Source organism: Haemorhous mexicanus, chromosome 2, assembly GCF_027477595.1.
Source record: "Haemorhous mexicanus isolate bHaeMex1 chromosome 2, bHaeMex1.pri, whole genome shotgun sequence".
NCBI lineage: Eukaryota > Metazoa > Chordata > Aves > Passeriformes > Fringillidae > Haemorhous > Haemorhous mexicanus.
In genome coordinates this window covers 87502772-87527129 of record NC_082342.1, presented here as the reverse complement: position 1 = coordinate 87527129, position 24358 = coordinate 87502772, and the positions used below count along the sequence as shown (strand labels likewise).

The 24358-nt window shown below is 39.1% G+C and overlaps 1 protein-coding gene across 1 annotated transcript in view; it reads left to right on the top strand.

Annotated features, from left to right (window-relative positions):
- The window catches only part of CD99 (CD99 molecule (Xg blood group)), a 45027-nt gene extending 22707 nt beyond the window's left edge, over positions 1–22320 (top strand). Inside the window, exons 4-13 of the mRNA XM_059840314.1 lie at positions 11708–11746; positions 12065–12109; positions 12587–12619; positions 13521–13562; positions 13721–13753; positions 15141–15212; positions 16614–16655; positions 17170–17280; positions 17889–17942; positions 20451–22320. Of these exons, the coding sequence (XP_059696297.1) occupies positions 11708–11746; positions 12065–12109; positions 12587–12619; positions 13521–13562; positions 13721–13753; positions 15141–15212; positions 16614–16655; positions 17170–17280; positions 17889–17942; positions 20451–20476 (497 nt within the window). The 3' untranslated portion in view covers positions 20477–22320. The remainder of the gene's footprint in view (positions 1–11707; positions 11747–12064; positions 12110–12586; positions 12620–13520; positions 13563–13720; positions 13754–15140; positions 15213–16613; positions 16656–17169; positions 17281–17888; positions 17943–20450) is intronic.
- The last annotated feature ends 2038 nt before the right edge of the window (positions 22321–24358 follow it).

Here is a 24358-nt window from a genome sequence, read left to right as displayed (position 1 = left end):
TGAAATCCCGGTAATCTCCAAGTCATAATAATTCAGAGGGAAGGGGGTCATAGTCTCTTTTCCAAGGGAGGTTTCTGCCTCCCTTGGCAGACACCTGTCTTTCAAACCAAGACAGGTGTGCACTAGCAGTGTCAGTGCCACTGTGACAGAACTGTAAGTGACACTGGGCAGTTTGTGGCCTCTTCCCAGACAGGGCAGCCTGCTGTTGAAACCCTGCCAAGTTCATGTCCTGTACTTTCATTGACTGATGGAATGGTCATAGGATGGTTTGGGTTGGAAGAGGCCTTAAAGATCATCTGGTTCAAATCACCTGCTATGGGCCTGGACACCTTCCATGGGACCAGGTTGCTCAAGGCCCCATCCAGCCTGAACACTTCCAGGAATGGATCATCCATGCAACACATTCTTGAGTAGCCTGTACCCAGGAATTGTTTGGACATAAATATTCAAATACGTACATCTTGTGTCTCTAAAACACATGGCATGGTTTTGAAGTAAATTAAGACTATTTATGGTATGTAACAGCACATATCTAATTTCTTTATTATTTTTTCAAAGGCCTCTTAGTAGGTAATTCCTGGTCCTCAAGTGATAAGGACTTCTTCCTTAGGGATTTCAATTGCTGCAGGAGGATAAATTGTGTTCTAAGTCTGGCATCCCAGGAGCTGGCTGGTACTTTGTCACCCAGCTGAAATTGGGATAAATGGCTATCTGCGAGACTGCTATGGTGAGTTCCTACATTTGTGTTGACTGGCTCCCCCCAGCTTCATATAGTTGAGGTTTGCTCTTCCTGGAGTGTGGTTTGGAGTGAGACATTGTGCAATTCTACCTTTTTAGATGCTAGGGGATTAGGAGGAATATGATACCCCGTCCCTGCTCCACGATCTTCCCCTCATTCTGCGACAGCTGTGGTTTTGAAATGATTACTGCTGAGCCTAGCCAAGGCTGCATTCCGTCATGCCAGCACACACATACGTTTGTTGCATCTAGGGTGCTGCCTACATTATCTTTCCAAGTAGAAAATCTTCTGGCAACTCCTGTCTGACTTTATTCCTGCATGGACTGCTGTTGTGAAGATAAAGGGGCTGCTCTACGTGCCAGGCTTCTTCAAACTTCCTTTCTCCCATCATTTATACTGTTTTAACAACATTTCATGCATGTCGTATTATTCCACTGATTTCACACTGCCTTATTGCTTGCATTGTGGCTTCCTGAGACAAGTCTAAGCTGTGTTTTCTCCCTCAGTACATAAGCAGAAATTTCATGGTCCTACCTGGCTAAAAATAGCTTTCCTTTGTGCCCACACCATAAGCCTGTATTGGCAAGTCTGGCTAACTGATCAACCTGTTTACTATGTTTCTTAAATTGCCTCTGAATTTCAGATAATCTTATTTACATCATATGTTCAAATTATTTCTCTGAGTAGCTGTTGTATTACTTTCCATTCTTCTGATGTTGGAAATGCTTTTCCTCATTGCTGCTGATTACCATGACTCCAGTCTTTGAGCCTTTTCTGGACTACATTAGTGATCACTCAGGAGGCTGTGTATAAGTATTCTCAGGGCCACTGGAGCTTCCAAGCATGTTCTAAGGCTAACAGAGCCCATCACTTCTGCAAATTCATGGCAGCCTCTTCAGCATATAACTTGTCATATGCTGGGGCATTTTATAGCCTGAGGAGTTCAGCCTTCACGTTGATTTGCTGGCTTCAGATTAAGCATTTCAGGCTGGGGAAAGACAAAGATTACATGGTGCCCATTCCTTAGTTTTGAAGGTTTTTCCTTCAATCAATATAGCATCAATACCATGGAAAAATTCTCCAGAGATGTTGCCTTGAACCTTTGTGGATAGTGGCATGGAAGATGGTAGGGTTGCATTCCTACCTTTGTAACAGCCAGTTCCAGATATATTGCACACCATTACAGGTGCAGGCAGACCCAAAGCTAGTGTTTGGAAGGTTGCTTGGTATCATACAAGGTAGTTTGAGTTTATTTTTAAAAACATTGTTTCTCTATATGTTTGTAAATTCTAGTCTGGGAAAGATTTTCCAGCTTGCTGAAGAAAATTGGTTGCTCCTTCCACAGGTACAGTTTTCACCTGTTGAAAAGAAATGCAGTGATAGTCATCACAAATTCCTTTTAAACTGGTTTAGTCTCTGCATTTGATGTGACTGTGAAGCCCAGAATAATAAGATCCAGAGGACTTTTTTACAAAGAATTCCAAAAAGTCATAAGGCAAATTCCTGTGAAAGTACAAGAACTTACATCTTTGTGGTGTAAGGCCTGTTTACAGTAGTGTTTCTAAATCCTGAGTGGGTTTTTTAAATGTAGAACAGTGCCTTCAAAATATATAGTTGACATGTCAAATGCAAGAGTAATTCAAACATGTTTTGGGAAAAAGATGATTTTGAAAGAAAGCATTTACATTTTAAGTCAGGTCTGATCACACAGCGTCATTGCTTGCATAACAAATGCATTTGGCTTTCTCTGTGCACTTTCAGTCACTTATGAAGTGTCCACATGCTATAAACATCTGAAATTGGCATCCTTAACAGTACTTGTTAAAGGAAAGGAAGGCCTCTTGACTGGAGCAGTGGTTAGTTAAATGCAGATGTTAATTCTGCTCTGCTTTTTTCATAGTTGCTTCCTGTAAAACTCCCACCGGATCTCTTCTTGCTCCCAAATTTTTCACAGGAAATGGTATGCATTTCTTGATGTGAGTAAAGTATCCACAAAGCTCATTTCACTCTGAGCCCAAGAGTTTTAATCGTGGCAAAATCAAACTATTTTAGGATAGCAGTTGTTTTTTCATTGGTTAAAAGTTCAATTCAGTATACTAAGTTAATCTTTCCATGAAACAGAAGTTCTTTTTGATGAAACACCCATCAATTTAATTAGTAAAAATTTGATTTTAATTATCAAACTGTCTTTGCATGCTTTTTTGCTTAACCACAGAAAAATGTTGCTTGTGTATTTTCTGTTTGTGAAGAAATCTAACATTCTGAGGATAACATAAAGTGAAAAATTTTGAAACTCTAATATTTCCAGGAAAGCAAATTCAAGCATGATTGGTAGGGTTACTGTTTTTATGACTGACACAGAAATATTACACTCTAAACCTTCTGTTTGTGGAAAAAGTGCAGTTACAATGTTTAGACTTATATTTTATTTTGTTCCCTGTGATTTGGAGGAGAAGAGTAAACTATGTGAAAAGGAACTAGTGGTGATAGTAGCAGTAGTAGAAGTGAGATGTGAATAAAAAGTCAGGCTGTTGTGTTGGGTAGTATGCAGTGTTTATTAGAGCTGATGCTATGGTTGGACAAACCAGACAGCTCTAGAGTCACACAAGTCCTTCTTAAATTTAGAAATGAGATTTTGGGATATGCTTTGAGGGAGGGGCTTGGGGAATTCTATGCAGAAAGCTTTTAGATAAGTCTGTCTTTTTCTACATTTTATATCATTATCTTTCAGTCTGATTCTTACTGATTCTTCCCTCACCTCCAGCTACCCAGACCTGTCTCTGTTTTTTCAACACCAGAAATGCCTTCCTGCCTCCTCTGTGGTTCTCATTCTATTCTGGATGCCAGGCCTCCTGCAATTGGATCTCAAATTCAGTAGTTACTTCACCATCTCTTCCCTGCTCTCTCCCTCCCCAAATGTTGCAAATGGTTATTGAGACATCTCTTCACCTCATAGCTGTCTCTGCTTGTCTTAGCCAGCAAGTTTGCAGTGTGATTTACAATATTCTTCTCCGCTGTTCTCACAAAAACTTTCAGCTTTCCTCTTTTCTAATTTGGACTTCTGTGAAGCTCTTTGTATACTAAGCAGAGATGCGGACCTTTTTTCCCCAAACTTCAGGCAAGACTTAAGATTCTGAAGCTTGTGGCTGTAGTGAGCTGACAACTCCTCTGCATCCAGATTTCTCCCTCTCCTTCCCCTTCCCTGTTGCTTCTACTCCTATCCCATTGTCACTGGCTCCATTGCCAGTCCTATATCCTGGCACAGCTCCTTCAGCTTGCAATTCTTACCTGTCCTGCATCCATTCTTATTGCTTTCCTGGGATGTCCTATGAAATTATTAAATTTTTTAAAAATAAGTAAATTTATAGTGCAAACTGAAGTCTGGCATGTATAAAGGCAGCCTGCAAGTGATTAACACTGGAACATAAAATCTAATTTGATTTTAGGAGGTGATACTACATAATCAAAGCAAAGATTATGAAAATAATTCTTAAAGCGGACATGGAGAATTCTTGTTAAAGGTTTTGTCTAAATATAGCAGTTGTCATTTCACAAGATGCAGTTGAACTGGAAATGCTTACAGTTCCACTGTGAACACATTCCAGCTGTTTTTCTGGGCTCATGAACACACTGAAACTACTAAGAACATAGCCTTGGTACAAAAGGGAAAACTTGCCTTTTTCCTCAAGTACTAAAGGATAGGAAGTTGAAAGGAAAATCTCTCAACCTTATTTTAAATGAGAATCAAAACTTATACCATGTTTCTGGCTTGCCGTATATTTGTGCCAACTCTTGTGATTCAAATCATTGCAAATGCTGTACTGAGTCTGGTTTCCTCAATCCACACCTGCCCCCCAGGAAACCCTCATCATAAAACCCAAAGTCTTCCTCTTTCTGTTCGCACGGGAGATTGTAGCTCATTTCAAGTACAGAGATTAAAAAGGCTGAAGAGTCTTTTTAGCCATAACTGAGCAAGCCACAATGAAAATAAAGAGTCTGGAAAACAAAGTCAGTTTTACTGTTCAGTTAATGTTTTTGGTTAGATTACAGATTTTGTTTGGACTTTACTATTAGCAAACAAACTGTATTGAATTGTTAAGAATTGTGGTGAGGAAGATAAAAGAAACAAGCTGTGAAATTGTCATCTTACAAGTATCAGCAGACACAGGAATTCTTACTGTGAATCTTCATTTCAGTGTACTGCTATAAAAATAACAGTGTTGATCTGGCTCTGTAAGCTTTGCAAGTGTATATTTCAAATACATTTTATTTTAAAGAAGGAATTTATAAATGAAGATCCAAGTTCCATTAATTTGTTCAACATAAATTATAATCTAACTTTTTTCCTCGATCAGAGTGAGGATTATTTACCAGTCCAACAGTTGAGGTTTTGGGACCAATGCCCATACCAATAATTACCCAATGTCTGTCAGATCACAAATTTTGAGTACTTAGTACTTCCTCATTTCTTGTGCTAAAACTTTGCCATATTTCATCTAATGCAGATTGCCCCAATCTTTTGGTCTCTGAACCTTGATGCTAGACTTGCTTTTTTTTCCTCTGAGCTCCCCACGACACCAGGATTACTCTTTCGTTCATTCCTTCCTGCCCAAACCCAAGAGGCCACCAGAGATGCAGAGTATGAGGATGCAGACCAAACAATATGCTGATTGATTGCAAACAAATTTCTGACTGTTTGTTGCGAAGTGAAACCATTTTACACACTTAATTGCTGTATAAAGTGTTTTACTGATTTGGGATCAGCAGGAAAAGCACACAGCCCTTGAAGTCATGCCCCAGACATCACACAATTGCCCTGCAAACACTTCACCCTTTCTCTGCGCTAGACTGGGCAGGGTACTGAGCTCTAGAAATGCATGTAGAGCTTTGGCTGCTTGTGATGTGGCCACTGTTTTGAAGTACACACTTCAGGCCGAGAGGCTTCATGGATGTCAGTCAGAAAGGTTCTTGTCAAGAACTGCTGAAGCTATTGCTAGATGTAAGTGCCGAAAACCTTGAGGAGTAACAAGAGTCTTTGACACTGGAAGAAGGAGAGATGCTGACATACTGGCTTTGACCTTTGGAGGATGTTATGAAAATTTGCAACAGACCGTTGAGGACTGAGGAGGAGGGCTGGGATGCAAAATGCAGAATTACAAGAGTAAAGATTTATGTGCATGAGGTATCCTAGCCAAATTGGGCCATCCATGAGGTTTTACACAGGATTCTTGTAGCTTTCTTGTTTGGCTAGTCACTGACACCCACAGTACTGAATACATAATGGTAAAACTTTAGAAAGCACTTGCATTTCTTACTGCTTTTCAACTGATCCAGACATTCTTGGAATCAGATTCACTTTATTTAATTATTTATGATGCCAGCCAATATTGGGAGGGTTTCTAAGAGGTGTTAGAGTGGTTAGGATGCTGACATTATGTTCGTTGCCCAACCATATATTCTGTTATCTCTAAGCTTCTAAGAAATAAAGTCAGTATTTACAGGGCCAAGCTGTCTTTTGGTTTCTTTTGCTTTAGCATGATCAATGCCAAAGTGTCCAGTAAAATTCCACTGCCAGATTGCATTGTAATGTAAAATGTGAACTAATATGCATTCACAAAGTTAATATATTTTTATGCTACAAAAACTGATTGGTATAGTGGTTAGGAGAGGAATCTTACATAGCAAGAGTAAATGTGAACCTTGTGGTCAGAATGCACCTGGTTATGGAAATTTAGGGTATGTGAGTAGTAGCTGCAAGGCTTGTCAGCTTTGTGAAAGCTTAAAATCCTGTCTGTTGAACAGCTTAAACTTTGAAGCTGTAGACTGTGAGCAACATGCAATTAAAGAATTTTGGTATCTTAGGCTTATTAAAATGAACTACTGACATTTCTTATGCCAAGACAGAATTTCAAAAGTGTCTGAATGCAAAGCAGATGCACAGTCCTTCTTGATCTTGGTGAGATTTGAGAACAGGTTTTCCTAAGGCTGCTTCAGAGCTCCTGATCCAGCCCCATGACCACAGAGGCAGTGGTGGAGATCAGAGAGGTTCTTGGCCCATTGTGAGCCTCCCTAGAGGAACAGTGATTACCCTGAGACCTGGGAAGAAGGGCAGGGGTACTCCTTGCCTGCTTGAGAGGGTGAAGGACAGGGTTGGCTTTGCTCTGTTGGTGGAAGAGAAGGCAGTGGCAGCTGTGGCTATTGAGCTGGCCTTGATGACATCAAGTAACTTCATGTTTAATGCACAAAGTGACCTCAGCGTGGTTTAGGGTTGCTGTGAGGAAGGTGGCATGAACTGCTGCACACAGATGCAGACAAGCCCCTGTTTCTGTCTGCCAGTTATGTGTTGCTTTAGTCCCTGAATTGACACAAAAGGTAACTTAGTAATAATTAAAATGCTCACTAATTTTAGTAATGCATTTATGTTTGGTAAAGGCAAGTACATAGGTGAAATAGCAATAAGCATAGTGTATGATACTTGCAGTCTTCAATTGGAGTCAGGCCCTCCTGAAATTACAGGTAAGAAAAATTGACTAGAAAAATCAGATAAATACATCCAATTATTTATGATTGCTTGCCGTGTGGATTCAGTACCTTTGTTACATTTTGAAAAACACTTTTTCATTCCTTCTGCTTCCCATCCCAGTGCCCCCAAAACTTGTCATTTCTTGGTGGAAGTGTCATGCTTCCATCACCCAAATGTTCTTCTAGCAGCTCTTGTTAGTGTAGCTTAGGTTTCTGCTTACAGACTTCAGGATACAGAGCAATATATTTCAGTTCTCATTTATAAAAAGAATTGCAGACAGAGTGATTTACTTTATCTTTAGTTCTATGACTTTGCAGCACAAGGGGTATAGTCCAGTGGCTAGGATTGGCCCTTGTGACAGAACCAGAGGCTGCTGAAGCTGGTGCTCTTTCATTCCCACCCTCTGCTTCAGAAGGGTCAGCCTCTGCAGGTTGCCCAGGACTGTGGTCAGCTGGGTTTTGCTTATTTTGAGTGTGTGGAGGTGGTACTTCTCTGCCTTCTGCCGTGGAATGTGAGTATTACCAATCTAATACTGTAGCAGGAAGTATCTGAGAGCAGTGACAGGTCTTTGCACAGGTCTTTGCACTCTTACTTGCTTACTTGGATCTCTTGGATACCCTGTAGTTCTGCAGCTATTCAAAGGCTGTGTTTGCTCTTTTTCTTTTACTTATTGTGTTCCCCCTAGCTAACACAAACTGTGTTGGTTACTAGAGACAGTCTGGTGAAGATCTGTATGGGAAATTTAGGACTCCCGGACAACTAACCAATATGATTAAGCAGAAGCTGTTTATTGTTTACGTTATGCGCTTATTTATACATTCTAACTCTACTGCCCATGCTGATCATGCATTTCTTACATTTTAACTCTACTGCCTATGCTGATCATGCATTTCTTACTGGTGCCTTTGCTTGTCCATGCATTTTGCATGCGCTTCTCAGAATATGTGATTGGTTACAGCCCAGGTGGCTCACAGCTCTCTGCCATCTCCTTCTTGTGGTCTTGGAATTCAGTTTCTTAGCTTCTTCTTTCTTATTTTAGCACAGTTTGTCTTAGTAATCTTGATGAATTCGAGAGAGCCCTGAGAAAATTCTGATAAGAGCATATACAAGCGAAATGGCTGGTGCACACTGTAGTCTAAGTGGTTCAGATGCATTGCTACAGATCTGTCTCTTGAGATCCAGATATTTGAGATACAGAGGTGAAAGGAAATTAGTGTAGACATTTCTAAAGTATTCTTGAATCTGCTCATGCTCCTAGGAACTAGAAATACCTGCTGTATTGTTCTTCATATGCAATACAATATCTGCTTTATTTCTAAGTATCCTTGTTTAGACTAAGAAAATGCTCATAAGTGCAGTTGCTCTGGGTGTTCCTTAAATCTGTAGGGAGTGCAGCATATTCTTGCTGACTTTTCCATCTTGGGCCCTGATAATACCTTTGTTCTTTAGATTTATCTCTTGTTTCTAATTACTTTTTTCCTGGAACCAGCTGAATCATACTGAGCTTTTCTCCTTTTAGACTAAGTCACTGAACTTCTACTTTAGTTGGACCCACCCATACCAAAAGTGGAGTCAGTACATTTATAAAAGCAACTGCTTTAAAGACATAGGAAGGTTTGTCATGAACAGAGGAGAAATACCTTTCTTTGCTGGGAAAGCTGACTTCCAGCACCTTAGAGGGCAGATTTTTATTTTAATGAGTTCCATAACCTAAGTTTTGGCATTTTTTGCTACCTTATCTCAAAAAAGTAATGTATATGAGAAGCCTGATATGCTTGCTGTATGCTTGGAAAGCAGAATTTTGGTTTCAGAATAGTAATTCCAGTCAATAAAGCATGATTATATTTTTCCTTTTATTGACTCTCAATTTTATTTATTCCTCTGTCAGAGCATTTTTTACATGAACTTGGCAGTGAGCAATCTCATCCTAAATTATTTCTCTGTGAAGCTCATGTGCAAAATCCGTTAAAATAGCAATGTCACTGAAAGCACACCCTTTTACAAAGGTTTCCTCCTCTTGAGGGAAACTGCTGCAGCTGAAGCCATTCTGAGTTCCTGGACTGAGTTTTATGCTGGCAGTGGGAGACTCTTCATATAGCCTCTTTTCTGCTCCAGGTAAAATTTCAGCTGCACCAGCTTTCTGTAAAGTAGAGTGTATGTGCTTGTTTTTCCATCTGCCTGGAAAGAAAGAGGGTTCTTGAAATATACACAAACCAGTGTAATGTTCATTGTGTTAGTGCTATACCTTTGACTTTGAGACAGATGGTGTTAACAGTTCTTGATGGTCCCTCCTCTGGGTGCTGCTCTGGTAGAGTGTTTTGAGGATTGTGCATTTTCAACAAATTCCTCTGCCTGCCCTCTTGGAGTTAGACTACCAAATTCTGATCAGGTCCTGTCTTAGGCATACCTCCCAAAGGACTGTAGCCTGAGAGATGTATGTTCTTGAGAACACAAGCAAACTAGAACTCAAGTTTGAGGAACAGCTATGCAAATGCCTGTTAAAATTTCTAATGAGTGCTTTGACCTTTTTTTGCCTGTCGGTACAGAGGTTTCTTGGTGTAGTCTGACCAAAGGAGTAACTTCAGAAGTAACTGGCATTTGTGTCTTAGGACCTGCTAACTTTACAGAGGTTTTTAAAATTGTGTTGCAAGTTGATGTAGACTTCAGATAAATGACCTGCAAATATTTTGCATTCTTGTGATCTAACAGAGGTTTTGGTTTCCACCTGCAATAAGGGATACCAAGTAAAATATCTTCCTGCTTTCTGTTCAAGATCTATACCTACTTATTTTATCCAGGAGATTTTAAATGTACTTTGCTTGTGCAGCTCAATAAGGCCATCAACCACCTCTGTTTCCATGAAAGGGCTCTGTCTGAGACCAGGTAGGCCTGTCTCCTTGCTTGGCTGTGAGCAAGGTGATTTTAGTTCAGATGTTACAGTATGGGAATCACTTCTTAGACTTCAGATTTCAGTTTCTGCTGTAGCAGTTCATTTGGCCAGAGTGCACATTTTTTTTATTCCATTCCAGTTGCTTCCCTATTCCAAACTAAAAAAAGGAAGTATCTTAATCTCATTTCTTTTCTTTAAAATAAAGGCATTATTGATGCAGTTACCTGAGAAGGAAAAGGCATTTCAGTTTTGACCTTAGTTATGTCAAAAGATGTCACCAGGCATCCATCATTCCTGGTATTAGACTCATGATTTGTCTTAACTTAGTCTGTCATGTAAGTGAAAGGTGCATTCTGCTTCTAGTTTGATTTTGATGTTTGTTTTTATTCCTCTCTTCAGACTTTGCAGTAGCTGCTTCTGATGCCTCTTTGCTGGTTACATTCTTAGAGGAAAAGCCAGGCACATAATACTTTATGCAGGTATCTTCTGAATTAAGGTGGTTTCTGTTTGGATGTAACTTTTGCTCTGGCTGGCTTGATCCTCAGTAGGTAGAAGAAGTCTTTCAGCTTCTGTGGGGCTGAAGCAGTATCTTTAGATATATTTTTCTGGAATGGCCGATAGCTACTTTCAGGCCTTTTTCTTATTCCATACTTCAGTGAAAGTAGGGATGATGAAAACTTAGTAACACCTCAAGCAGTTGTTTTAGCTATCCACTTATCTTACAAGGCTCTGCTGTTGAGATCACACCACTATATTTGTGCTGTGAAATCAGTTTGTGTCTTGTATGTCTTGAGTTGGTGTGTTTGCAGTTGGCTGGGTAAGCCACAGAAGCTCTAGCAGCTGATTTAATACAGCAACAGACAGTGTTCTTTTCCTAAGGACTGAAAATGGAATCTGATCTCCTGTAGTGGAGACCCCATGGTGGTGCCAGCTGCATTTAGCTATGTTTTAGGAAGTTGAAAAGCTGCTCAGGATCATACGTGCTAATATCTTAACCACCTCCATGCTGCTAACCCTAGTTAGGGGGAAAGTAAGTCTTACCAAACCCATGAAAATTAATTTTTAATGCCAAGGTATTAACTCCATTATATAACTTTCATAATGGCCTTTGTGCTCCAAAGCTTTTCTTTACACTTGAATCTTGTATGCTCTCAAGCATTGGAGCTGTCCCCTCAATTATTTTGTGGTCCAGTGGAAAGAAGGGTGGGAAAGAGTATGCTGTTGATGGCACTAAGGAAACATGGAATAGCAGTGGCAAGAATAAAGTGCTTTATTGGCTGCAGGAATATATGTTCCAACCATTCAGGTCATTTCTATAGAGCAAATTTTTTATGTGGTTCCTTTTTTTTTTTTTCTGAAAAGACATATGGATAGTGACCTGGAGAAATAGAGAAGAATGTCTGTCTTCAACCCTGACTCAAAATATTCTTCTAGATTGGCTCAGGAAGCAGAAAGCATACCTCAAGATTGATCACAGACACGTTTATGACTTTTTAAAATGTTGGGTTTAAGTAAGAAAAAGCAGTGTCCTTACTGTTTCTTTTATCTTCTACAGGCCAAGATGAATTTTCCTTAGAAGATGCACTTCCAGAAGGTAAAAAAGTTTCCTTCACCTGTTGATTTCTTAGTATCACTGCATGACCAAGCATGACAATTTTGTCACATATGGTTTGTTTAAACCTCAATGGAACAATTCTCAGCCATGTGTTTGTCAAGGTGTTGACCACACAGAACTCAAATTTGTCTTTTGAAAGATTTCTCTTTGAGGTGAAATTGTCTTGCTGTATAGATTTGATCTTGTGCATTTTGGTGTATAGACGTGTACTTAGATTTGTCCTTTGTCCTTCATGTAGCTTCTGAACAGTATGTTAAATAGTGTTTAATTATTTTTTTCCCTAACCATACCTGACAGGAAGTACAAAGAAGCCTCCTGTAACTCAGAAGACACCATCATCAGGTGAGATCTAATTGGCTTGTAATGCCTTTTACTGCAAAATCAAGTGTAGTGTACATACCAGTTTGAGATCCTGAATTTTTCAATTTAGTGGCACACAGGGTTGTGATATTTCTATAAAAGAAAGCAGTTCCCTAACAGCAAAAGGATTTCTTCATTTTGGAATGTGCTCTCAGAAATACATTTTGGGATTTCACAAGCTTCAAAACCCTGTGAAAATGCCTTCTGTTGGCTTTCAGTCTACATGGTTGGAGCTTGCTCACCTTGAGCTGGCCCTTGACAGGTCCCATCGTCTCCAAAAGCAGCAAGTCACTTGGTGGGTAATGCCTGGTTCACTTTGTAGGGCTTTTCTGTGAATCTCTGATGCATGAGCACATCTTTCATTTGTGGAAAAAACGTTGTGAAGTCCATTTTGTTTAAAAAGTAGTCTAAGAGTGCAGTTTTTGCATTACATTTAAAAATTCCCTTCTTTCTTTGTAGGTGATTTGGACTTGTCTGATGCTTTTGATTCTGGTAAGAATCATATTTTCCTGGATACTGCTCAGATGTACCTGGTGCAATGTCTATCCATCCTTTATGACCTAAGTATAATAGGGCACTGAGTTGATTAAGGTAGCAGACTGTTGATAAAAATAACTGCAGCCTAGTTATGTTTGTTAATCTTAAGGTTCTGGATCACCAGAACTGTAGGAATTTCAATAATTTATTAGCCAGCTTTTACTTGTTTCATTGCTGTTTTTTCACTAGATGGCACTGACTCCATAAACTATTACTTATGGAAGTAAATGTTAATTCCAAAGTAATCTTTCCCATTTCAGGAAGTATTTTTAGTGGCACAAGGAAACATTAATCTGTTATAAATAATTTGAAGTAAAGTACTTTTTCTAATGTGAAGGTTGTGACAAAGCTGTACAGAGATAATTTCTAAGATCTCTTATTTTCCTATTTTGTGGTAAGCCAAATGAAATGTCATTGTGGGGACCTAGTCTAGTTCTATTCTCTGTCTTTTTTTCAAGTGAGGTACTAGACTTTATGTTTTATTAAAACATGGTAATTTTAAAAAAGAAAACAGCCAAGTAATCTGTACCTGGTAGAAAAATTTAAAGAAACTCAGCCTTTGAAATCAGTGTGCAAACTAAAACGTTTCATAAGACTTTATGAGTTTTTCCGTGTATGTTCCATCCTAGCAAGGATCTGACATGCTGGTTAATGTAGCAGGAAAACCCTTATTGGCATTAAAACACAGTATTTAGCTAAAATAGCCAAAGAAACACAGCATTAGCTAATGAAAAGAAAATTACATGGGGAAGTTTTGATACAGTATTTTAAGTCAGATCATCTTTCAAGGTCACTCCATGTTCTGCTTTTCTTCACACTAGTAATTTTGCTCAATTAATTCATTATTTGTCTACAGGTGATCCCAAGCCACATCCTCCTGAAAATCCTAAAGACACTGGTAAGACTGATCTAACAGGAATTTTTGAACAGTAAAAGAGTATTTGTTAATCTGTCCTAGTCCCTTTGAACATTACTGTGTTATAGTCTGGTTTTGTTATCTTAACATTTTCTTTTGGTTTTTTTTTTTTTTTCCCTAAATCCCTCTTCTGTTACTAGATAACCCCAAGAAAGATCAACCTGAAGGCTCTGGTAAGGCTTCTAGCACAAACTCCTGGTTTTACTGTCTCAGTTACACTTCCAATAATTGATCCTTGTTAATTGCCTGCTACGGATGTCAGGTGTGGCATACATCAAACACTGAGGATTGAGAGAAAGTTGTCTTGCAGATAAGCTTTGTACCAGTCTTGAAATTCCATAACAAACCTGTTGAGTCACTTTCACTTAAAAACAGGATGAGATGGGGAAGAGGCAGGATAGGACAGTGTGTGTGTGTGTGTTCTTGGGGCAGTGCTGTTCTTAGCTGCCTGTGGTGAAGCACCCATGTATTGAATTGAGTCCTTTCTTCTTTACAAACTGAATACCTTCTAGTCATGCTCAAAATTAAGTAGCAGCTGCCTATGATCTTTATTCTTAAAGGATCTAAATTAAAGCGAAAGCTCTAAGTTAAAGGGTTGCTGCTTTTTTTTTTTGTTTAGTTTTGTTTTATTTAAAGGCCCCATTAAGAAATACAACTCTTAGTGTTTGAAAGATCGGTTTTAAATACATGTCCTTTCCTGGATGTTCTGCTTTAGAGGGCTTCCCTATCTTTGCCTAACCCAGGAAAAAAAGCAGATTCAGAAAGATGCAGCTGTGATGATGCCATTATTCACAAAGATGGTGGTAAAGAGCCCTGGAATGCAAGCCTCAGTTCTTGTTCTTTCACCTGATTTGTAGTAGATAACTTGAATTTGATTCTTGCATGCCTCAGTACACTGCTTTTGGCACCCAACTAAAACATCCTCTGATTCAATACTTTTAGTTTTTCTGCCTGAAAAACTGATTTGCGTTGTGTAAACGAAATATTCATTTGGCAGCAGAGGGAAGGAGGAGAAGGTGCCATGAGGGAGACAGGCTGCATGAGGTAGGGTTCATTGGAAATGGAGAGGGACTACTTCAATGTCCTGCAATAAATCAGAGAAGGGAATTACATATGGACTGTTTGAGACTTAGAGACCCAACTCTGAAGAATCATTCACAGTTGCAGCCTTGAAAATGAATGGTCCTTTTCTGTCCACATTGTTTCTTTGCTTTCACAGGACAGTGAGATTTGGGCTATTAGAGTTAAGCAGCTTATGGGGCTCCTTGCTTGCTTAACCTGATTTGTGCAGTGCTACCTGCTCTCGGACACTGACTTCTCTCGGTTGTTCAGGAAGTCCAGAGAAAGGAGTGCTGCTGTCAAACTCTGTAGTGCTGAGCTGAAGGGACTTGACATTGTGAGGGCTTTTAAAAGGTTCAATGTTCTGACTCTGGTGCTGAGCCTAAAACCACCACAAATTCAGTTGAATGGTCTTGAGAAAATTTCCATGTTATTATATGCCTTGGTGTGTCTTATTCACTGAACTTAAAACATGGTAATGTTATTTGCATTATTTTATAGACAAATTTGATGATTCAGATCTATGGGATGGCAGTCTCCCAAAAGGAGGAAGCGATGGCAGTGGCGGCAATGGTAAGATAGCAGGTTGTGCTTCTTGTTGTTTCTATGTCTACCTGAGCTTTTGATTAAGGCTTGCTCACAAGCTCCTTAGATATGCTCTAATTTGTAATGCATTTGGTTCTGGTATCTGAAACTTAAGAGCATATTTTCGAGTTCAAAAGTAACATGTTCTGTCTCTGCCAAAAAAAAGCCCCAAATACTTAGGGGGTAAAACTGGTCTAGAGCAAACATTTTCAGTGATTTTTTTACTGTTGTGCTAAGAAATACGGCTTCTAAAACTGAAATGTGAATGTGCTACTTACTTCAAACTTCACTGTGAGTATAGTTTTTAAGGTCATCCAAGTGCTATTTTTTATGACATACTCTTAGTTTATTTTCGTTCTTGTAGGTAGGAAGCCTAGGAGTGTGCCAGAAGAGGGTCCACCTTATATTCTCAAAGATTTCCTTTGTCCCACAGGATGAACTGATATTTACACTTCCAAGTGATCCTTAGCCTTCACTTCTTTACTGTGGTGGTAGTGAGGCAGGTGAGGAAGTGAGAAGTTGGAGATGGTCCATCCATGAAGTTGTCCAAGACTGGATTGGATGGAGCTCTGAGCAGCTTGCTTTAGTGGAAGGTGTCCCTGCCCATGGCAGAGGATTTGAAGCTTGGTGATCGCTAAGGTCCCTTCACCACCATATGATTCTAAACTCTGAACAGTATAAAACCATTTCATAGCTTGCCAAACTTTTTTTGGTAAGTTGCTATGTCTAAAATTAGTGCTTCACTGCAATTTTACTATTTCCAAATCAGAATTAGTATAAGTATCTTGATAGGGTTTGGGATATGCTAATGGTTACTGACTTCTCTGAGTTGTCCTAGGTAAAGACTACTGATGCCACTTTTTTTGGGTAGCTTCCTCCTTCCAAGGTTCCTTTGGGGCAGTACTTGAAAATTGGAAGGGGCAAGGAACATCTGTGGAGACTTGTGTGGTGGTTTCATCTGCACAGGTTTCTGCCTCAGTGGTATGAGTTGCACAGTGGCAAATAAAGCTAGTATTTGTAGAACTTCTGGCTTGCTTGTGAAGAAAATTGCAAAAGTAGATGAGGCTGGGATTTTAGGAAAAGATAGTTGGTTCTGTGGAAATACAGCTGAATGTTACTCTGAAATTATATGTGTTCTCCGTGGTTGTGCACAGGGGAATTAAACCAGATTTATTAGCTCATTTTGTAGAAGTGCTGAGCACTCAAGGCTGGAGTTGGCACTGCTCTGAGCCATGCTTTGAAAATAGAAAGTTTCAGTGCCAGTTTAGCACTGCATGGAGATAATAGATGGCTTGTATTTTTGCATAATTAATTGACAAAATGTTTGCCAATTATGATATGAGTGTTCTTTAGACATATAAAATGTAAACTCTCCATTTATTTTTACAGAACGGAAGGATCCAACTCCAAATAGTGGCCAAGAAGACAAGGGTAAATGCATGAGTGTGTGTGTATGATGGTGTTTAGATGTATGAAGCTTGTTTTCTTGGGGTTTCTGATTGCTAATCTTCTGCTAGAACGGTTACTGCTGGGAGTGGGTTACAATTAAAAAGTTTTTGTGCAATCTGGAATTTTTACTTTTAAGCTCTGCTTCCATAGTCCTTTAACATTCCTGTGTTACAAATGATTCCCAAATGTTAAGGTCTCAGAGATGCTGATGCAGTGATTGCATGCATACGAAGTAGATATGGCAATGAAAGGATTGCTTTATTAGTGGAACTTAAAACAGGCATGCTCAAGTTTTTTAACAATGGGCATTGCTAAGAAATCAATGGTTATAAAATGAGAGGATTCACTTTTCATTGTGCACAGAGTTGACTATTACAATTTCATGTAATTTCAGTTTAATGTTTTCTGGAAGTGTTCATAGTGTTTACTTTGAGACAATATTTTGATTTGGCTTTCAGTTCTGAAAAATGTTTATAAACATCTCTGTTTTTTTCAGCTTCTCCGGGAGCAATAGCTGGAATTATAAGTGCTGTGGGTGCTACTGTAGTTGCATCAATAAGTAGTTTCATTGCTTACCAGAAGAAGAAACTCTGTTTCAAGCAAAGCGGTAAGAGTTCCAAATTAGTTTTGTTTCCTACTCTGGCTAAAATTTAAGCAGGAGAGACTGCAAAAACTAATTATAAGTAGAATCAAGTGAAGGTTGGGATTAGAGATTTTTCATGCTGAAAAATACTTCGTAGTTTCTTTTTTTATAAAATTTGACTTTGTCTTCACAAGATGTTTGCCTACTTATTAGTTTTATGACAACTTACCCCAATATTCATCCCCAAATTATTCTTCTGCAGTGATATACTGCTTGCTTCCTTTCCACCTAAGTAAGATATAATTTGGATAAGAGAACTTTGGGAGTACTGTGGGTGACAGGATGGGCAGAAGCTTTGGTTTTGTCTGTTTCACTCTTTCTGACTGTTCAGTGAAGGGATAGAGCAGTCATTCAGCCAGGCACTGCTGTTTTGTAATTTGGGAAGTTTGGAAACCGAAAAAGATCTCTACCATGTATGCTAAAATTAATGTGTAGACAAAACAGGGCAACTCAACTACTATCAGTAGCCCATTTTTTTCACTGCTGTTTCTTCTCTCAAATTATCTCTATTTATCAAGAGCCTCAAATATAAGAGAATTTGAATGCTAAATATCTGGGTTTTTTCCCAGCAGATGAAGAGAATGTGAATATGGATAGCCACAGGGGAGTGCAATCTGAGCCACCTGGTAAGGCAAGAATCTAGATGGAAGATCAACTCTTCGCTGGGGATCCTATTCAATGCACTTTATTGACCATACTGGAGAAAATGAATTGTGCTCCTTTGTTAAAAAAAAGCAGTTAACAATTTTGGCAGAATATGAGCTGACAGTGTGCCTAGGTAGCCTAGAAGGCTGGTGCCATCCTGGCCTGTATCAGCAATAGTGTGGCCACCAGGACCAGGGCAGTGATTGTCCCCTCATACTTGGCTCTGGTGCTGCAGCATGTCCAGAGAAGGGCAGTGGGTCTGGGGAAGGGTTATGAGGAGTGACTGTGGGAGTTGGAGATGTTTAGCCTGGAGAAAAGAAGGCTCTGGGTCATCTTTTCACTCTTTACAGCCACCTGAAAGGAGGTTGTAGCCAGGTGTATGTTAGTCACTTCTCCCAGGTAACAAGTGATAGGACAAGAGGAAATGGCCTCAAACTTCGCCAGAGGAGGTTTAGATTGGATATTTGGAAAACTTCTTCATGAGGAGGTTTTTTAGGCATTGGAACAGGCTGCTCAGAAACTCTTCAGGAAAGCACAGGAATTGTCATCCGTGGAGGTATTTAAAAGATATACACAAAAGACATGGCACACAGGGACATGGTTTAGTGGTGGTCTTGGCAGTCTTAGGGTAATAGTTAAAATGGTTGATCTAAAAGGTCTTTTCCAACATAAATGATTCTGTGATTCTATGATTTTACCATGATGACAAACTTAGAAGTGAATCAAGCATTCAGTTCTGACAATATGGCCACTTTTCTTGAGTTTTTTGTTGAACAGATTGGTTTATTGCCTTGAGAGTGCAATGAAATGTAGAAGCTTAGAGAAGGTGGATTGAATTTTCTCTGCAAAAGTGTCATCAGAGAAAATTGTGAAAACACAAGCCTGCTCCATCAGTGTGATTAATAACTGCAGTTGAAAGTTTATTAGTGCACATTTTTTCTGATTAGAATCTGAAATGTTTTCTAATTATAAACTGATACAGAACACTGCAAGAAGGTGTAGTAAAAAAATTTTTGATATTTGGACAGAGATGAAACCACACTGGAAGTAAAGAGGACTGAACTCACTAGTATGTTGTAATTAAAGCATTCTCTGTTGTGAACAGAATATGATTCTTGTATGAAAGAATCATCACATAATTAATCTTTGTACAAAGGTGAGAGCTGTGGAAGGATCTCATTTAAAACAACGGACACTGAGAACCTCACCCTTCCACATATGGTTGTGTAGGGGATTTGGATGATGGAGCAGGTGATAAGCTCCAGGAATCCATGGATAGAGCTGGAGGAAATGGTATAGCTGAAAACTTGGCCTTATAGTCCTTGTGACTGGTCAACAAAGGAAAAAGCACTATAACCTCATGCTGAAGTTCATTGGTTTTGAAGTATTGAGTATTAAAATCTCAAAGCAATATATATTTGCAGTATATTCTTCTGTGAGTTTAATCTTAAACCTGCGGAACTATTTCTGGGTTTTTTATAATTGAAAAATAATTATGCCTTATTTCTCTTGGGCATTTCATCTGTTTGTTGTAAACTTTCATCTGGTTCATTATCTTCTTTATAAACACTTTAGGCTGTTAAATATATAAAACTCTCAAGTACAAAACATTTTCTTGTGACTGGCTGTAAGCACTGAAGAGACTCAGGTATCCTCAACTCAGCTGTGCATTAGGGAAGCAAGTAATATCATTTAAAGTCCTCTACCAAAGGCAGTTAAAATATTAAAATATGACCTGTGGTTGGGTTATGGTGAAATTCTGGCCAAGATTCACCAGCACTCAAAAGTGAAATGCATCAGATGATGCAACCTTATTTTAACCAGTAAAGTCACACTTGTAATGTTGTCAGATATTATTACTTCTACCTATTGATCTAATCTAATATTGATGTCATATTATGTCCAGATTTCATACTTCTGTTATATATTGCAGACAAGCATGATCATGTATTGAGCTAAGAGACTGGGCAGCCATGGTCATCATGGTGCTGCTCCTGATCCGAGTTCTGGGAGTCAGCAGATGTTAGGTCTGCTTCTGGTAATAGATGTGCCTACATGGCTTCCAGTTAGAAGCAGTCTCTCATTAATCCAGGTCAAATGGCATAGCAGAATAGGTCTGTGTTTTTAAAATTTTGTCTAAGCCTACCTTTGACTTCCTGAACCTAGGAGCTTATTTTCAGTAGCTTACTTTTTGTATGAGCAGCCTGTTTGCATCTGCAAGACCTGCCAGCCTGAACTGAATGCTGGGTTACAGTGCAAGTGTAGATAGCTTCCCTGTGTGGTTGTTTATGTGAGAAATCTGGATGTAATATTCCTTGCTATGCAGCCTGTTGGCTTCATAGAATCAAGCCTCTGCTTTCCTAAATTTATTACACGGGGTCAAGCATCTGCTGAGTGTTGTTGACTGCATAAACTGTTACATAGTAATGTATAACTTGCTTTGTATGCTAACTTAGTGCACTAATCTTGAATTGGTTTTCACTTTTCAGTTCAGCGCACGCTTCTGGAGAACTAAAAGGAAGAGTGGTGAAGAACAGATCTTTGGAACTGGATAAACAACCTACATTCTGCCAAAAAAAAAAAAAAAAAAAAAAAGGAAACAAAGCATAACAAACAGCAGAGCCCAAAGTTTCATGAGAAAACAGTTCTTGTTTGAAGCACCTCTGGGACTGTGACTTAGACCTGAGTACTTCTGTATGGTTAGCCCTGTGAAGCATTGTTGCACACCAATACATGGCCTTAATGACAGGAGTGTAGAAGTATGTTGTGCCTTTACATTCTTTCCTTGTCTCCTCTGACAAATAGGTGTGTCTCAAGTGCATTCAGTGTATTTAACTTTTCCTTACCTCTCCAAAACCAATATGCAGTTATGGTTTCTGTTATGTTATTGCTCTCAGGCAATGCAAACCTATTTTTAAATAACCTGAACTCAGTGAGTGGACCAACCAACCAACTTTGTGTATGTTGTGGGCACCTGAAAGCAAACAGCTCACTGTGGATGGATAGTGGATCTGGGTATGGGTGCTGCTGATCCAATCTGTGTAGCTGCCTGGGCCAGCTGCCAGGGAAGAGCTGCTTGTGCTTGAGCATTCAGGAGACAAAAAGTTTTGGTTTGTTTTTAGATTTTTTTTTTTCATTGCATCTGTCTGGTACAGATTGAGAAAACCCAAAGTTAATGCACACCAAGCCTTCATCCTTTCTGGCTCTTCCTGCTTGGCAAGTACTGAGCTGGTCAGTTGTGGAAAAGCCTGTTTTGCAGATCAGAAACATAATTGGACTTTGTATTTCTGGTGACATTGATGTTTGGCATCATCTAAAAAGTTGTGGATGGAGAACTTGGGAGTGGGGATTAACATTTTCAGACTTCCATAGCCAAAAGCTTAAGTAAAAATAGTGTTGAAATCAGAAGGCTTATTATATATGTGTAAGGGACAGAAACAGTTCCAACTACAAACAGCAAGAGTGACCAGAACAAGCCAACCTCACTCCACAAGCATCCACTGAGCAGTAGAAATAGCAAACATGTGAGAAGTGCTTTTGGACTTGTGAAGGATTCCCCTAGGGTGATCAGCCGTGGTTGCTTTCTCCTCTGAAAGCACTTGTGACCAGTGCTGTGGCTCTTGAAAGCAACAGGAAGGTTTCAAGGATCTGTGGAAACATGGAAAACTACAACTCATAACAGCTAAAGGACTAAATCTAGAATAATAACTAGTTCTGTCAGGAAGGAATGGTCTGACCAGTTTTGTTGGCTTTCATTCTAGTTGCTTTAAATTTTCAAGCAGTTTTACCATATGTGTCTTACTAATGGGCTTCAGCCCCCTGGCAAAGTTCTACAGGAGATGACATTTCATGGAACATCTTAGAACTTAGAAATTAATGAATTTGGATATTAAACCTGTAAATATATCTGTACATTCAAATGTGAATGTATGCCAAGGATAATTCATTTGAGAATTTCTTGTACATGTTTCTTAGCTTGCAACAAAGCTTTACACAAATGTTAGTGTTTTCTTAATGGAATTAATTTGTAAGTCTGTTTTTGCCCTATGTCTGCTTTTAGTGTAAAAATGCTAAAGCTTTTAAGTGTGTTTGAGAGTGCAAAGGTGATTCCTACATAAGCATTTGGTTTATGTAAATACAAAGAAATGTACTGCTTGCCTACATGAATAAACAGATCTATGCCTCGTGTAGAGTAAATAAAAATAACTGTTTTTTAGGGATAAAATGGCAGGAGGAGCTCAAACTAGCTTTTAGCTAACCAAGACTGTTGAATCCTTTTTCAGCTTTTGTGAGCCTAAAAATTACTTACTAAGTCCTATCAACATTGTGATTTTTCTAAAAATAAATTTAAAAAAAAGGTTTGTGTGTTCTTCTCCTCAGTAGTTCTGAAAATAAAATAAAAAAAACTTGGGGCTCACTCACCTAGGGAAGGATCCTTTAAATAGGTTGTCTACCATCAGGAGCTCAGGTTTATTTCCTATAGATGTTTTAATCATTTTGGAATGAAGTTAGCCAGAAGCAGCAGAGCTTTGCACTGCTTACCTATGTGAAGTGTAGAGAAGACATCTGTCTGTGTGAAGGACAGGCATGGCTTTTGAAGAAGAAGATTTGGTAACCCAGGATCTACTGAAAAGATCCACTTAGACATCTTAGTATGGGCAAACCTAATAGTGTTCAATTTTCCTTATCCAATTATCATCAGATCCTGGAACAGTAGAAGCTTTTACAGGGCCTTGTGTTCTCACTTTGTGATGTGGGAGGACCATAGGAGAAGGAAAAGGCAAAGCAGGGGTTGCCAAGTGCCTAAATAGTAACAAGTTTACTGATTTTTCCAACTTAACTGATTTGTCCAGTTGTGGTTCCACAGTCTGGAGTTGTGGAAGAAAGAAGAAAGACTGGCTGCTGCCACCTGGATATAAAAGGTTAAACAGAAGACTTGAAATTTCAGGCTGTTCTCTTGTGAGTGTGTGCCAGTTTATGGGTTTCTGTTACTTCCCCGTGGATAAAGCATAGCAGTTCACTTGCAGTTATTGGGGTATTAATTGTTGCATTGCTATTTGCCTCACTACCCAGAGGAAATTTGATCTTGTGTCTTTCTCGCTCAACTGCCATTATGTTACAGAGCTAAATATTCCAGTTCATTAATTCTCCCACACATTGGGACAGGAAACATTATCAGTTAACCATTATTGACCACTCTGCTGAAGTGGTTTTGCAGTCACATCCCACAGATCAGCTGCTGCCCATCATGGCCTTATGAGCTGCCACTGACTTTCAGATGTGGGAATTAACATAGTTTCTATACAGGTTTCAATCAGACTGTGCAATGGAATGAAAAAAATACTGTCCTTTCTGAGTCCAAACTGCAACTTGATCCCTGTGAGGTACCTTTGGCATCACTGAGTTAAAACGGGTGGCAACAAAGAGCGCTGTCCCATTCCTCTGGCACACCCTCTTCACTTCCATTTCTTACTCCAGTCTGCCTCCTTTGAGGATGAGGAGGGGTTACCATCAGTAGTAGGAGGAAAAATAATCAAAGCAGGATCTTATTGTCGAATAATACATTACTTTAGCTTCTACAAGGTAGCTGCAGTGCAGTTTATTCATCCTATTGGTGGAAAAGACTGCTTGAAAAATGTTTTGATGGTTTTCAAATGCAATGTTCATTTCAAATACTTATTCAAAGTTATCCAAATGAATTCATTGGATTGTGCAAATGAAAGCAAGTAAATCTTAAGCATAACATTTGGCAGCTCTTTGCTGTAGCACCTCTGTGCATATTTCAGTGTCTGTGCCAAGTTTTGAATGCTAAGAAAAACATTTTAGTGCACTCGGTTTTCAGTGTATCTTGGGCTGAATTACACTTTCGCTGCTGCTTTTCTGTGTTGGCTTTTTTTTTTTTTTTCACTTTAGGCCACAATCTCAACCACATATTCTATGTGTGTTTCACTTGAGAGGCAAGTTGAAAATGTTACTTCCTTTTTGCTCTTTTCTGTTACACAGAAACAAGACATGTTTAAAAGGAAGTGAAGAGATTATTAGCAATGGGAAGAGGACTTAAATGGAGCAAACCCACAGTTTTCCCAAATCTCTGTATCTGGAGTATGTTAGTAACCACAAGAATGAAGTACATGATGCTCCATCTGCTTGTGAAAAGTCATTGAAGCTTTAGCTAGTACGTAGTAATTTTATTCTCTTGTTGTCAAGAAATTGTATCACCAATTCACTTGTGTGTTTGGCTTACATTTACATAATTGGCTTATATTACTGGATGCTTCAATATTTTAATTAAAGTACTTCTGTTTTATGAAAAAAGCAGATGAGTAGTGTAGGATATTAGTGGCATTCCCAAGTAGTTCTAGTGTATAATTCAGTTGTTTCATCTCCAACAGACACA